This window comes from Mus caroli, unplaced genomic scaffold (genome assembly GCF_978045245.1).
Source record: "Mus caroli unplaced genomic scaffold, Mus_caroli_1 scaffold_19, whole genome shotgun sequence".
Lineage (NCBI taxonomy): Eukaryota > Metazoa > Chordata > Mammalia > Rodentia > Muridae > Mus > Mus caroli.
Genome location: NW_028227274.1, coordinates 21,968,841 through 21,984,892, shown reverse-complemented (window position 1 = coordinate 21,984,892; position 16,052 = coordinate 21,968,841). Strand labels below are relative to the sequence as shown.

The 16,052-nt window shown below is 47.0% G+C and overlaps 1 protein-coding gene across 1 annotated transcript in view; it reads right to left on the bottom strand.

Annotated features, from left to right (window-relative positions):
- Positions 1 to 15,214, bottom strand: part of Mocos (molybdenum cofactor sulfurase) — a 48,307-nt gene extending 33,093 nt beyond the window's left edge. The window contains exons 1-4 of the mRNA XM_021150722.3: positions 14,634 to 15,214; positions 8,495 to 8,584; positions 4,294 to 4,360; positions 1,779 to 2,420 (exon numbers count right to left, since the gene is read on the bottom strand). Of these exons, the coding sequence (XP_021006381.1) occupies positions 1,779 to 2,420; positions 4,294 to 4,360; positions 8,495 to 8,584; positions 14,634 to 14,775 (941 nt within the window). The 5' untranslated portion in view covers positions 14,776 to 15,214. The remainder of the gene's footprint in view (positions 1 to 1,778; positions 2,421 to 4,293; positions 4,361 to 8,494; positions 8,585 to 14,633) is intronic.
- Between the last annotated feature and the right edge of the window lie 838 nt (positions 15,215 to 16,052).

Below are 16,052 nucleotides of genomic sequence, written 5' to 3'. Positions count from 1 at the left end.
GTCTTTGTCCTGTTGTTTTGTTTTTAATTTATTTATATTGTGAAGTGCTTGGATGAGAATGGTCCCCCATAGTTAATATGTTTCAATGCTTGGTCCCCATGTGGTAGAACATTTTAGAAAGGATTAGGAGGTGTGGCCTCATTGGAGAGGGTGTGTCACTAGGAGTGGGCTTTGAGGTTTAAGAGTCAGGCCCAGTTTCATTTTCTTTCTGCTGGATGTTTGTGGATAAACCCTCAGGTTCTGCTCCAGTGTTACGTCTGCTTGCCTGCTGCCGGGCTTCCTGCCATGATGATCATGAACTAACCCTCTGAAACTGTAAGCCGGCCCCCAGCTGAACGCTTTCTTCTATAAACTGCCTTGGTTGTGGTGTCCGTTCTGCAACAATAGAAGAGTAACTAAGACACTTTATATCACAAATGCTATTCTTTTTCTCACTTAGTTATTCTAAATGAACTACTACACTCGGGTTTAAAAGATTTTACGCTAGCATTCCTAGTTTAGGGGTAGGGTGCTTTCCTGGTTTTGGAGGGTGGTTTTATTTTGGTTTGGGTTTGGTTTGGTTTGGTTTGGTTTGGTTTGGTTTGGTTTGGTTTGGTTTGGTTTTTTGAGACAGGAAAGGACCTATAGCTGGCCTCAACTTCTTGTGTAGCTAAGAACGATCTTGAACTGAAATCCTCCTGGTTCCACCTCCCAAATGCTAGGATGAAAAGAGTGGGATACCACACAGGCTCACAGCCTACATTAGAGCATTCACTAAGGAGAAGTCCTAACTGGAAGATTCTTCCAGCAGCCTCCTAACATGTTCTGATGTGCATTTATTTATATAAAAGAGCATAAAGTTCAGAGGTCAAGCCATATGTACCCACAGCCGCTGGGTGGGGGACCACTCCCTATCCCTGTGGCCCAGTGACAAGCTAACTAACACTGACTTTGCCACAGAGTGAGACCCTGAGTCTGCACCTGGATGCTGTGCATGGAGCGTGAATCTGAGCCACCTTCCCCTCAGGCCTTCTCAAGTACCAAGTAGTTAACTAGATCCCTACCACAACCCTACACTGTCCTCCCAAGCCAGTGGCCATTTTGACCTGCCACACATTCGACATTCTGGGTCCCACCTTCCCCATCAGGAAGGCCCTCAGCAAGAGTCGCACAGCCTACCATGCAGCCTGAGGAGAAGGCTCCGGCTCTGGAAGGCACCATGCAGCCTGAGGAAAAGGTCCCGGCTCTGGAAGGCAAGCCCCAGCCTGCCCTATATTCTTAGTAACCACTCTCAGCCTGACTCCCGGGAGGTCGCCACCAACACTGCTCCTCAGGTTTTGGCTTTGTTTGGGTTTGGTTAACTCTTGCTGAGGAGCTAAGCAGGGTCCACTCTCGGCATTGGGAAATTGGGGTTGCTGTGAGCTGTGTGCTCGTGTGTTCAGAGTAGCATCTTTTAGGATTACTGCCGATCACTGTACTGCGATTGCTGCCGATCGATTTCTCCCCGGTGCTCTGAGACCAAAGCCTGGCACCGTTTCTTTCCTGCAGACTCCTTCCTCTTGCAGATGCCCATCTGTTTCTCCACCTCAGTGAAGAAGCTACACACAAGGCAGAGAGTACACAGAAGCCACCCATGGCACATTCCTGCTCATCTCTGCCTCCCAGATCTGAGCCCCACCCCAAACTGTCCTATTGATGTCATCAAGCTTCCTTAACCTGGGTTCCCTTATACCATCTTACAGGTCACACATGCTAGCCTGCCTTACTGAAGGACGCAGGACACCCCGTGGCAAGGTTACCTTTCTGCCACCGATGACCTTGGGATGTAAAAGTCCTCTCCTGCAAGGTAGGCAGCTGCAGTCCCTCCTCCGAAGTAGCCTTTCCTCAAGAGAGGAGCCACGTGCTTATTGACTAGCAGAGCACCCAGGCCTGTGGGGAGCCCAAAGATCTTATAGAAGGAGATGGGGATGAAGTCAGCCTGGTGAGCTGACAGATCCAAGGGGGAAGTGCTGACGTAGGAGGCTGCATCCAGCAGCACAAACCACTTCCCCGGTGCATTCACAGGGCTCCTCCACCCAGACTTGACCTCCTCTATCCATGACAATGGGTATCTGGTGCCTGAAAAGTTACTCTGAGCTGGGTAACAGAAGAGGTGTGGAAGCTGACAGTCGGGGTCACAGGCTCCAGCATCCTTTCCCTCTGCTGACCACATGTCCTCTGGCTTGACTGGGGTAGATGTGACACTCATGGCTGCAGCCACCTTCCTCATTCCCACCACAGAGGTGTGGTTGTCAGTGAGGTAACAGAAGTGACTCCCACTGTTTTCTGGGCTCTGGGCCACCCACGGAAACGCCTCTGCCACTAGCCTGAGAGCAGCTGTACACCCAGCTGTGAAGATCACGCTGTAGTCCTCTGGTGTGGTGTGAAAGTGAGTCAGGATCCTGGAAAGAAGCACAATGTCACGGCGGGCTCTCCTCTTTGTCAAGTGCAAGGTTTCCAAGTTGTTTTAGGTCTACTCAGGAGGGCATCTCTACCTTCCAGGACTGCTTGGCCACTGTTGTACAAAGGGCAGGGCAGAGGAAGTTATGCACGCAGACTGGCCTGGAACATTCTATTTAGCTAAAGATAACCTTGAATTCTTGAGAAGAACTTAAACTTCTTGCCTCTGGAGTCCCATCTCTGCTTGGACACAGCAGAAATCTAAGACATAGGTTTGAGGCTGAAGCGTGCCTACAACACAAGAGCCCTGGACTCAGTCCCCAGTATAACCTAGTGGCATTACCCAGAATGCAGAAAGGAGATGAAAAAGTCAGGAATATCCTCAGCAATCTAGTGAGTTGGGAGCCAGTCCAAGACACAAGAGACCTTGCTCCAAAAAAGAAAAAAGAAATTCCAGCATACATAGTAAGTTCCATGGTGGCCTCAGGTATGGGACCAAAGCATCTTAATAAATAAATTATAATTAAAGAAATCTTTAAGGGAGCTGTGAAGATGACTCAGCAGTTTAAAGCATTTCTTGTTCCTGCAGAGGATCTGAGTTCAAATCCCAGCACCAACCTGGTAGCTCATAACCATCTGTAACTCCAGTCCCAAGGGTCCTGATGCCCTCTTCTGACCCCTGTGTACATGAGACATGAACATGCACATATATACATGTGGGTAAAGCACTCATACACATCAAATAAAATAAATAAACCTAAACAATGTTTTAAACCTGTAACCTGATTATTATTTGAAAATGCATTCATCTTTTTACCTCCCCTACGTAATTTGTTTTGTTTTTTGTTTTGTTTTGTTTTGTTTTTTGAGACAAGGTTTCTCTATATAGCCCTGGCTGTCCTGGAGCTCACTCTGTAGACCAGGCTGGCCTCAAACTCAGAAATCTGCCTGCCTCTGCCTTCTGAGTGCTGGGATTAAAGGCGTGCGCTACCACGCCCGGCTTCCCCTACGTAATTTTAATGAATGGATTTTTAAAAGATATTTATTCATTTGTTTAGTGTTTCCCTAAGTGTGTGCCTGAATACACACACACACATACCATGTGTATAAGTGCCCATGGAAGACAGAAGACATCAGATTCTCCAGAACTCATTATAGATAGTTGGAAGCCACCTTGTGGGTGCTGGGAACCAGACCTCAGTCCTCTGCAAGAGTAGTTAGCACTCTTAACCTCTGAGCCATCGCTCCAGCATTGCCTTTCCTGCTGCTGCCCTGATAGCACATTCAAATTTGAAATCATTTGAATTCTGTTGGGTTAAAGTAACCATGTGAAGATTACTTATCACAAGCCAGTTTTAATACATGGAGAACAGTTAAAGAGCTCCCTACCATGCAAGGACTCGTCAAAACAATGGGGAAGTTGAGTGGCAGTGCACACCTTCAGACTCAGCACTTGGAAGGTGAAGGCAGGAAGATTATGAGTCCATGGCCAGCCTTGCTACAGATAGAGTTAGAGGCAAGCTGTGTGATGCCCTGTCCCAAAGTGATAAGAGGATTATGAATAATCAAAAAGGCCTAAGAAAACAACCTACCATTAGGAAAACCAGAATATGTGCTTCTTTCTGAAGACATAATGGGGACCATAGGTCACTCCTGTCACCCCAGTTCCCACCCAGAGCCACCATCTTGTGTTTACCAATGCATATTGTACTTACTCTTGCCCTCTGTCTTCTGACCTGAGGTTATTTTCATACATGTGTTGTGTCTTAGCTGAATTCTTTCTGAAACCATCTCAGAAGTTCTAAGTGGTATAGATGTCTACTAGAAAGTCTGTCCACCTAGGTAGCAGCTTAGGCAGGTATCCCTGTGGCTCACCTGTAGCGGACCTGCTCCACAGTGTCGTGGGTGAGTTTGCTGGTGATGTTCTGGCTGTGAGGATTACCTGGTGGGTCACAGAGACAAAGTCTTAGTCTGTGTCCCTTCAAAGCCTTCTCCCTCCACTTCTTAAGAACTTAAAACATAACATTCCCCTATGGTCCAACAATTCCACTCCTGGTACCTACTCAAAAGAAATAAATGTTTATATTCATACAGATTGAACAAATGTTCATACCGGCTCTAATCATAAAGCCAAATTCTGGAAACAGCAGAAATGGCCAGCGACTGTGAACAGACAGGCACAATACAACAATCCCCATAGAGTGAGTAACTGTTTGGTAATGGGAAATGCAAATCAAAACAACCCTGAGATTCCACCTCACACCAGTCAGAATGGCTAAGATCAAAAATTCAGGTGACAGCAGATGTTGGCGAGGATGTGGAGAAAGAGGAACACTCCTCCATTGTTGGTGGGATTGCAAGCTTGTACAACCACTCTGGAAATCAGTCTGGTGGTTCCTCAGAAAATTGGACATAGTACTACCGGAGGATCCAGCAATACCTCTCCTGGGCATATATCCAGAAGATGTCCCAACCGGTAAAAAGGACACATGCAGCCGGGCGTGGTGGCGCACGCCTTTAATCTCAGCACTTGGGAGGCAGAGGCAGGCGGATTTCTGAGTTCGAGGCCAGCCTGGTCTACAAAGTGAGTGCCAGGAGAGCCAGGGCTACACAGAGAAACCCTGTCTCGAAAAACCAAAAAAAAAAAAAAAAAAAAAAAGGACACATGCTCCACTATGTTCATAGCAGCCCTATTTATAATAGCCAGAAGCTGGAAAGAACCCAGATGTCCCTCAACAGAGGAATGGATACAGAAATTATGGTACATTTACACAATGGAGTACTACTCAGCTATTAAAAAGAATGAATTTATGAAATTCCTAGCCAAATGGATGGACCTGGAGGGCATCATCTTGAGTGAAGTAACACAATCACAAAGGAACTCACACAATATGTATTCACTGATAAGTGGATATTAGCCCAAAACTTAGGATACCCAAGATATAAGATACAATTTACTAAACGCATGAAACTCAAGAAGAATGAAGACCAAAGTGTGGACACTGTGCCCCTTCTTAGAATTGGGAACAAAACACCCAGGGAAGGAGTTACAGAGACAAAGTTCGTAGCTGTGATGAAAGGATGGACCATTTAGAGACTGCCGTATCCAGGGATCCTTCCCATAAGCAGCTTCTAAACTCTGACACCATTGCATACACTAGCAAGATTTTGCTGAAAGGACCCAAATATAGCTGTCTCTTGTGAGACGATGCCGGGGCCTAGCAAACACAGGAGTGGATGTTCACAGTCAGCTATTGGATGTATCACAGGGCTCCCAATGGAGAAGCTAGAGAAAGTACCCAAGGAGCTAAAGGGATCTGCAACCCTATTGTTGGAACAACATGATGTACTAACCAGAACCCCGGAGCTCTTGTCTCTAGCTGCATATGTATCGAAAGATGGCCTAGTCGGCCATCATTGGAAAGAGAGGCCCATTGGACTTGCAAACTTTATATGTCCCAATATAGGGGAATGCCAGGGCCAAAAGAATGGGAATGGGTGTGTAGGGAAGTGGGGGGCGCTATGGGGGACTTTTGGGATAGCATTGGAAATGTAACTGAGGAAAATATGTAATAAAAATATTAAAAATTTAAAAAAAAAAGAATGTCTAACTGACTTACAGTGACAGTTGATATACATGCAAGCAAAACACCCATGCACTTAAAATAATAAAACAATTAAAATAAGTTTTTAAATGGCTGAATTGCACAAATGAATTAGGTAAATGTTATAATGTGTCAATTGTAACTCATTAAAACTGTTAAATAAGAAAACCACTCTGCTAATTTATAAAACAACATTTGTACCTGGGAAAAGGATTAGGGGCAGGAAGTCAGGGACAGCCAGGACAGCCTCAGCACTCTCTGCAAACTCCCCTTAGGTGGCCAGGGACTCTGTCCATTAGCTCTTCCCATCACCAGACAGAGCCACAGACCCCACTGAGTTAGCACTCTGTTGGCTGCCTCTTCATTCCCACCACCTCTGCTGGCTCTGTCTCTGCAGAAACACACTGCTGTCCTCCTGCGAGCATCCAAAGCGGGCAGTGTGAACAGCCCCTGCCACCTACTTGCAACACTGAAGGCTCACCCAATCTCACCTCTCCTTTCACTGACTTTGAGAGAAATATTCCTCGTCTTTGTGTTCCCCAAGTGTCCTAATCTCCCTCAAAGCTGTTTAGACAGGAGCCCCATGGTGATTTGAATACTAAATGTCCTTCTTCTCCTCACGTCTTTAAAACTTGGTTCCTAAGCTGGTGATGCTGTTTGGGAGAGTTGAAGAACCATTAGGAGGTAAATTTTTGCTGGAGGAAGCAAATCAATGGGGTCTGGAGGTTTCATAGCCCTGTCCCTTCATTTACTCTCCACTTCCTGACTATACCTGGGAGATGAGCTGACGCCTTCTGCTCCTACTAAACTGTAGCCCTTTGAACTGTCAGCCAAAACAAACCTTGCCTCTTTTAAGTTGCTTTTGGTCCAGTGTTCGGTCAAACTACATTGGTATCTGGAAAGGCCTGGACTACTGGGCCAGGCACCATCATTCCCATGCTCTCTGTTGCAGGTTTACCCTGTTTGCTTTCTATTCTCCTTCCTTAACATCAAAGGGTCACACTGGATGCCTGGCCACTGCAGCTACCACAGATTCCTCTCACATCAGCTAGCAACCTGTGGGGCTTGGAACACATTCTCGATGCCTTTGCTCGGATCAATTTTTAAGTCTGTGTCTTTAGAAGCACCTAGAACTGGAAGCTGCCAGTCATCTCTCAGGATAACTGCTTTCCCACACTTAGGGCTTTTTTCAAGGTTACAGAAGAAGGTTTTCAGGTCTCTGCAAATCATAGGTGAACATTAAGATAAAATCCCCCACTGGCACCTTCTTCTCTGAGGACTTCCTCAGAATTGAAGATTGCCTGACTGCCCAGAGTGCAGACTTAAACCCCTGTGCATATCTATAGCATAACAGGACTGTCATGAACAGGAGCATCTTGGGGTGGGAGGACTTGGCCTTAGGCTCTGTTCCCCTGAATCCAGAACTTTTAAAGTGTGCAGTGTTAGGTTAGCTGCTTGCCCTTTCTGGACCTCCATTGGCTCACCTGTAAATCAAGATGCTGTGAGGCTTTTCCTGGGAAGACATAGAAACATTGAAGACAGCATCAAGGCCAAAGAAAAGACTCCATCCAAGGCCAGCTTGGTGAACTAATGAGTGTCTTTAGATAACACATGAATGTGGGTCACAGAAAGGTAGGTATACTGTAAGAAGTCCCCGGGACACTTTACAGGCAACTTTACCCAACTACAGAATTGTCCCAAACAGGTCAATTGTTTTTCTCTTGTGTAAACTTTGAGGGAGGGTGACCTTTGGGGAATTTGAGAGTGCTACCGAGTCCCATGAGCTCCTCCATCAGCCTCCCACATGGGAGTGGGCCTTGCCCTGTGAGGGACACATGCACCTGTGAGGGATACCTGCACGGTAGCTGGCCTCTACCTTCTCCTGTTGTCCCAGTGAATTCTGGCTCATCATCCAACATCTGTTCCCCTCCTAACGTACACATTGCCAACCCTCCTGCTTTCCTGCAGATGCCCATGATGTCAGCCACCTTTGCACTCAGCCTTTTTTATACAGTCGTTAAGCACATTTAGTTGGAGATCATTTGATTAAGGTCTTGTCTTTCAGGTCTAGACTGAAGTCTCCCACAAGAAAGGGGCTACGTCTTCTTCTAATGTTATAACACTACAACCCACACATGATAGTGACTCCGTGGGATGTATAGAGTGAATGAATGCTCCTCATGATTCCCTACTGTCTTCACTGTACAGTGTCTTAGCGCCACCAAACACAACACTTTCAAACGTATTTTCCCTTCCTGACACCAACCCATTCTGGAAGTGCTCTGTGTGTCCCTGAGCTGGGACTTTCTACCTCAGACACATGTGTATAATACATGATGACCCAGGGTGCTCGCCTGACCCTCCATGTGGTTTGACCCTGCTCCATGTGTTCCCCATGTTCTCCATGAATCCAACAGGATAAACATAAATTAATGGATTAATCAGAAATCAGTGTACGTAATGTTCCTTACCATAGACATTTTCCATGAGATCCTTAGTGAAGTTTGTGAGCTGGCTCTGGGGGAACAAGGTGGCTCCTGCATGGTCAAGGTAGACAGTTCCTAAACAAAACAAACAAACAAACAAACAAACAAAAATCACAAATAAAGCTGTAGGTCATCCTCCACTAGTCTTCCATTGTTTTATGTAAATCTGACTAGTGTGAGCACACTGGGGTCCATCCTTTTGTTTCTGTTTGTCTGTGTGTGTTTGGTTTTGAGGCAGGATTCCACGTATCCCATGCTAGCCTCGAATTGTCTTTGTAGTCAAGGATGACTTTGAATGTTTGATCCTTCTGTCTTCGCCTACCCAGAGCTGGGACTCCAGGTGTGCAGCACCACACTCACCTTTCAACACAGCAGGGATCCCTGACCCTCTTCCTATGTGTTTCTTAATATAAGCCCAGGGCCCCGAGGAGCCTACTTGATAAGCAGCGCTCTTGCCAACCTGGAAAGACATCCCACACAGGAAGTACCCAGCAGACCTTTGTGACAAATAATGAAACAGCAGTCTCAAGCTCATTGACACCCCATTCTGGAAGCTGTGTGCTTCCCAGAAAGGTGGCTCCCGATCTCTCTTTCGCACACTGTCCTACCGTCCTCAAGTCTAGACTAACCAGTAGGATTTCAGAGAAGTTAAAGGATAAAAGCCTTCCTCGCAGCCTTGCCTCTGAAGACAAAAGACAAACTAAGACAAACTGGAGGTGCTATGATTTGCCTATCAGATTGGCAGAGATCGAAAGAGTAGTGCCTCCCTCTGGGGCAAGGGTGTACGCAGCAGGCCAACAGCACAAGGCTGACAGGAGGGTGAATCAATGCAGTTTCACAGAATAACATCTGGGCAACATCAGTCACACCGTAAATAAAGTCGCTTTGCCCCAACAATTCCTTCTGCAGGTGCAGCTCATAAATACCTAGGATTTTGCAAAATGACTTGTGTGTGAAATATACATTATAAAATCACAAGACTGAAAAGGAATGTCCATTGGCATCTATTTCAGGTAAGCTCAGCTCACATCGGTCTCTTTAAAGTCCTGTTTCTTGTGAGGACTACTTCAAGAATGCTGACCCGAGACAGGAGCAGACGAAAGATGCAGCCAGAGCTCAGCTGGTAAAGGACTCTCCATGTAAGTATGGGAAGCTGACTTTCATCTCCAGAATCCGGGCTTATGATCCCACCAATGGGGAAGCAGAAGCAGGGGGGTCCTTGGGGCTCTCTGGTCTGACATCGTGCTCTAATCCACCATTGCCAGTGTGATGAGAGACCCCCTCAAGGAAACAAGCAAACGGTGCCTAAAGAACCAACAGGCTGACTTATGCTTTTAACAAGTGCTCACCAATACATGTGACCCTGCATGTTCACACACACACACACACACACACACACACAGTGAGCTCCCATGAAGCAAATTCTGGGATACCATTTCAAATTCATAAAATACTAATAGGTCTATTTGGCTTTTTAATTCATTTAATATTTGTGTGTGTGTCATGCAGGGTATATGTTTATTTATTTTAAAATAATTTCATCGTGATATAACCCACATACCACAAAAGTCCATCCTCTGTAAGTGTACAACTTAGTGGCTGCTGTGTGCTTGAGTTACCTAATTCTGGAACATTTTCATTCACCTCCCCTGAAAATCACCATTATTAGTCACATATCTCCACACCCTCAAGTAAGTACAGGGTCTGGAAGTGAGAAACATTACAATTCACCTTAACAGGAAACATATGCACATATGCACACCCAGTGAGCTGCTAGAAACACCCTGATGACAGCCACTGTCCAGGGGTGACAGTGGTACCTGTAGTTGGAACCCAGGGGAGGTTTCTTGGCCATTGTTTTTCTATCTCATTTGTCATCTTTTAAATCTGATGCCATTAAAATATATCACCTAATCTTCCCCAATGTTTTTAAAGTTCTTTCTTGGACAATAATGTTCCAGATGGTCCTATACCCACAAGTATGTGATCAGTACAAATTGAATTCAGATGAGAGAGACAGACAGACAGAGAACAGAATTTGGAGAGTGTGGGAAGGATGAAGTTGAGTTGAGTCTGGGAGAATCTGGGAGCAAAATGGAGAATGAATATAACTAAAATATATTACATAAAATTCTCAAAGAATTAAAATCATAATTTTTTGAAACTAATTCTTTTACTATAGGTTGTGAAATAAATGTTCAGCAAACTGAAAGAAAGGTGTTGTTCATCTGATAGTCAAAGCACTAAGGTGTTTGCGTGAAAGCTGAACCGGCGGCTCACTGGTTAAGAGCATTGGTTTCTCTTCAATCCCCAGCACCCACACAGTGGCATAAAATCCCAGGCCCAGAGGATCTAATGCCCTCTTCTGGACTCCAAAGGCACCAGGCATGCGTGGGACACACGGACACATACACCACATTAAATACCCATATACATAAAATACATTTTTTAAATTTTAATTACAATTTTTAAATGATGTTTGGGTCAAGAGCCAATGCATGTTGAGACCCAGGCTCTGAGGAGCACTGTGCATGTTGCCCAGAACCTTCCAAGGGGCTAAAAAGCTAATCAGAAAGACCTTGCTGTGTTTAGCTTTACCTCAACAGTTAATCTTGCAAAAGAAGGCAACTGAGATAGGTGAAGCAGAGATCTGGCCAACAGTTCAGACCCAAGTCAACAGGCCAAACGGATCTTGCCCCCTGCCAGCCATTCTGGGGCCCTGTTCTGACATCTGCAAGTGGGATGAAACTAGTAGGTATTTGACAGTACCCAGATGGATGCCAATCCAAAAAGCTAGCTATACTAGGTCTTCAAAGAAGAGAATTCAAACAAATTTTATTTTCTTTGACATATTTAACTGTCTCGTTAGCTGTCTGGTTCTAATTAATTAATATTCGGAGACAGAGATGGAAGAGAAATAGAGAAGAGATAGAGGGAAAGGGGAAAAGAGGGAGAGGGAAGGAAAGAGAGGGAAGGAGGGAGGGGTAGACAGCACATGGGGGGGTGTAGGGAGAGATGAGGAGAGATAGCAGGACCTCATCTGGGCCCTGTACCTTTAACTGTCTGTCAGCCCCTGATTCTGGACTGCACAGGCCACAGCAGGATGCTCAGTATATTCCCTTCACTTAGGCCAGGAAACCCCATCCAACTACTTAAGCAAAACATTGCAGCTTCTGCAGCCTACGTGTTTAACTGCTCAGAGCCACTTTTAAGCGGGTACATTTTCGACCCTGCAGAAAATCTCCAGGGAGGGAAATAGAGTGGTGGTTGGGCCTCTTTGACAAGCTTGCTGTGTTGGATAGCTCTCCAGTTTGTTTGTTTCAATAGGGAAAAATAAATATTCCCCAATATTTCAGAGGTAGGAAAAGGTACCTGTTTAATCCACAGAAGTCTACTTCAGGGGTGAGAAGATTTCTCAATGGGTAGAATGCTCACTACCCAAGCTTGAACCAGAGTCCCATCCCTTAGATGGACATTTAAGAAGCTAGGCACACCAGGTGTGGTGGCGCACACCTTTAATCCCAGCACTCGGGAGGCAGAGGCAGGCGGATTTCTGAGTTCGAGGCCAGCCTGGTCTACAGAGTGAGGTCCAGGATAGCCAGGGCTACACAAAGAAACCCTGTCTCAAAAACAAAAACAAAAACAAAAAACAAAAATAAATAAATAAATAGCTAGGCATGATGGTGCACACCTACAAAGCCACAGCTGGGGAGGTGGAGACAGCCTAGACAATCAGCAAGTGCTAGGCCAGGGAGAGGCCCTGTCCCAAGAAATAAGATAGAGAGTGACAGAGGAAGACACTGTTGTCATCATCCTCTTGTCTCTGTACACGTGTACCGTACACGTGTACCTGCACAAGTGTACACACTCAATGTGCACCTGCACAAGTATACACACTCAAAACTGTACTTCAAGCCAGACATGGTGGAGAAAGGGGCAGGTGATATCTGTGAGTTCAAGGCAAGCCTAGTCTACATAGAAAGTTCCAGGCCAAACAGGACTACACAGTGAAAATCAACTAACTCTCTCTCTCTCTCTCTCTCTCTCTCTCTCTCTCTCTCTCTCTCTCTCTTCCTCTCTCTTCCTCTCCAACCCCTCTAGGGGGTATCTATTTCAACCACAATGCATCCAAGGAATTCACTAAATAAATAAAAGACCCATCTGGGTATAGCCTCTTGCCTGTAACCCTACCTCTTGAGAGGCTTGAAATAGGAAGCTCCTCACAAGACTGAGGCTAGCCTGGGCTACATAATGAGTTCTAGGGCTGAGTGTAAAGTGAGATTGTTTTGAAAAGGAAAGAAAGAAAGAAAGAAAGAAAGAAAGAAAGAAAGAAAGGAAGAAAGAAAGAAGGAAAGAAAGAAGAAAGAAAGAAAGAAAGAAAGAGAGAAAGGAAGGAAGGAAGAAAGAAAGAAAGAAAGAAAGAAAGAAAGAAAGAAAGAAAGAAAGAAAGAAAGAAAGAAAGAAAGAAAGAAAGAAAGAAAGAAAGAAAGAGAACCTATATCCCGTCACTGTGGATGTTAAAGGTTTTAAAGGAAGATTGGCTGCTACAAGCTAATGTCAAGTCTGGGTGCTATTCTCTGACAAAAAGGAGTGGGGCCAGGACGGACCTAACAGACCTTTACTTTCAAGGTGGTATAGAGGGTGTGAGAGATCACGATTGGAGAGGATCTGAGATTAGAGGAGGGTGGCACTGAAATCATTATTCACTACACTCTTCAATTTGCTTCAAAAAGAGAGGAGGCCTGCTGCTCTCTGCACCTGTGGATATTCATATCAGACTATTTATGTTTGGCAAGAAATTTCCCTATGAAGGCAGGGTATAAAGGGAGGAGGGGAGCCAACAAAGAAGCTGAAAGGCTGTCTCCAACCAGAGAAGAATGGGGAGAAGTAGGTAGGAAAGCTTTCTCTACAGGGACACAGGGAGGAGGTCACAGCTCCCCAGGCCCACAAAATAAAAATAGTTGTTCTTCCAAATGAGGAAGGACCACAGCGCTGCTGTTCTGCCACACACAACGAGGCAGAAACCACAAGGGACCAAACAAATCCATGGACCGCAATCTTCCTGCTCCTGTGGGTTCTGAAGTTTAATGAAGCGCCCCCTTCTCAGCCAGACGCTTGATCTGCAGCGGTGGGCTGGGCTCTGCTACACCTGCAGTTAATCTTAGCTTAATTTCCAACTCAATAAACAGGTTCTACCTTATGATTCCAAAGGATAGGATCCAGTCTAACAGGCGGGCTCACAGACTGAGCCTGTTCTTAAAGTTCAAATTGCATGCTTCTCTAATTCTTCCAGTTTTCCCAGCAAGCTAGAGCTCAGACAGAGCATTGTTCTGGCCTCAGAAAAGAGAAAAATGAGGCTTGGTGCCAGGAGAGCTTGGGGCACACCTGTAAGCCCAGAGTTGCAGAAGCCTGAGTAAAGAAGATCGAGGTAAGCCTCGCCTGAATATCAAGTTCAAGACCAACCTGGACTACGTGACTACAAGGAACCCTGTTTAAAATGCCAATAGTAATAATAGTAATAAAAATAATGTTTCCAAAAGACTATGGACAGAGAGGACATCCCTATGGAGAAAGGGGCGTGGCCACGTGAGATCTGTCAGCTGATTGATCGCAATCTCTGGATTCTCTGTCTCAGAGTCGCTTTTTCAAACTGCGTGCAGTAGCTTCCTGTGCACTCCTGGCCTGTGTGAGGCATCCGAGAAATACCTCTGCTCAATAAATTGTGTGACCTTGGCTATGGTGGCGTCTTTAGGGTCGGGTATTCTCCCGGCAATAGAGTAGGGTAAAGAGAACCCAAGTTCTATTTGCAGTGTGTGGAAAGGCCTAAAGAGAGGTCAGGCTGGTCTCACACCACGGAGCAGTCTATGTAACAATTATAGCAAGAAGGTCTATGTAACAATTATAGCAAGAAGTCTTGCTACTGCGGATGGGACAGTGGGGAGCCTGCGCGGGAACTGGGACACCGAGCAGACGCTCACAATTCCTCCCAAACTTTCGATTCCTGAGGAGTCCATCCCTGCTTGACCTTTTAGCTAAGATCAAGTGCAAAGTGCGTCCCAAGTGAGACAGCGCGCCCCACACCTAGGTTCCAGCCCTGTGTGTCGCCGCCGTGTTAGTCCCTCACCTGCCAGACGGCCAAATTCCTGGTCCCGCAGCGCGCTCATGCTGCGCAAGCCGTAGCCGTGGGCCAGGCGCGGTGTGCTGGCTTCCAGATGGCGCTGGAAGGCCGGGGGCTCAGGGCCCCGCTCTGCCGCCCCGCAGGCCATGGATCGCGCTTGAAGTCTGCGGGATCCAGACCGTCCAGCCCGGGAAGTGAGCAAGGCAGGCGATTTCGCCAGGGCTGAACCCCGGGTGACTCGGGTCCCCACCCAGGGGCGGCGCCTCGCAGGCCGGCCTTCTCAAAGCTCGCTGACTCACGGAAAGCTTTCAGTTCCGTGCGGCCTTTGCCCACCTGGGACGGGACAGGACCCGGTCGCCCACTCTGCGGTCATCGGTCATCGCCACAGCTCAGCGCTGATCAAGGGACACCTGGGTGCGAGTCCCGAAATATCTAGGTGCTAGTAAGGCAGGTGGCAGGAACAACGTGCCTTTTTCACTGAGAGTAAGTGACTCCGAGTCACTCTGAGTCCTACTGGCCCAGAACCTGGGATCCTCGCCCGCTGCGTTCCAGCCCAGCAAGTCCTCTTGGACTGCTGTGGTCGCCTGCACTCCCTGCGTTTCAAAGGAAACCACTGGGCTGCTTTGTGCAATTCCCAGCGATTGTGCAATTTTGGAGCCCGGACGCTCTGGTGTGACTTCCTGCACCCCGAAGCTCAGAGCACAGGTTCTCAGCACTGCTGAGAGAACCAGGCAAACACAACAGCGCAGAGTAGGGGCCAATATCACCTATATCTGAGACAACGGGGATGGGGAAGTGGCTGGTTGCACAATCCCTGGCGGCATAGGAAGACATGATAAAGTGAACTCAGGTAAAGCGGGGGGGGGGGGGGGGGGGGTGTGAGAAACCAAATTTGGAGGGCACCACTGCGGAACACTGTCTTCAGGAATTGCACGTACTTGGAAAGAGGCTCACATCCCTACACAGAGGCGGACCCAGACTGAGGCCCGGGAGTTTAGAGCTGGGCGATCAGATGGGAAGCCACCAAGTTTGAAATCTGGGTCAAGGCCAGCCACTCCCCTCTCTGATACCCTGGACAAGGGCCAAAGATACAGTGGGATAGGTGATGATGGTAGGGAAGCCTAGTGGTACGTGTGACTCCTGGCCTAGTGCTACAAAGGTTGGGCAGGAGTGTCCAGAACAGAGAGGTTATGAGGTCCAGATAGTGCAAAAGGGGATTCAGGGACAAGGGGGGCGGGGGGGGGGGTTCCTGAAGACCAGCTCGGGATGACTCAGCTTAGTGGGATTGGAAGACAGAGCAGAAGGGGGCGGGGCTTGCTAGGCTCAGGCACAGAGAAACAATGTGGGCATCTACTCAGGCTGTCTAAGTGGGGATTCCCAATCAGTGCGGGGACGGGGCGGGGAGATAGGCTGGAGACAGAAGGC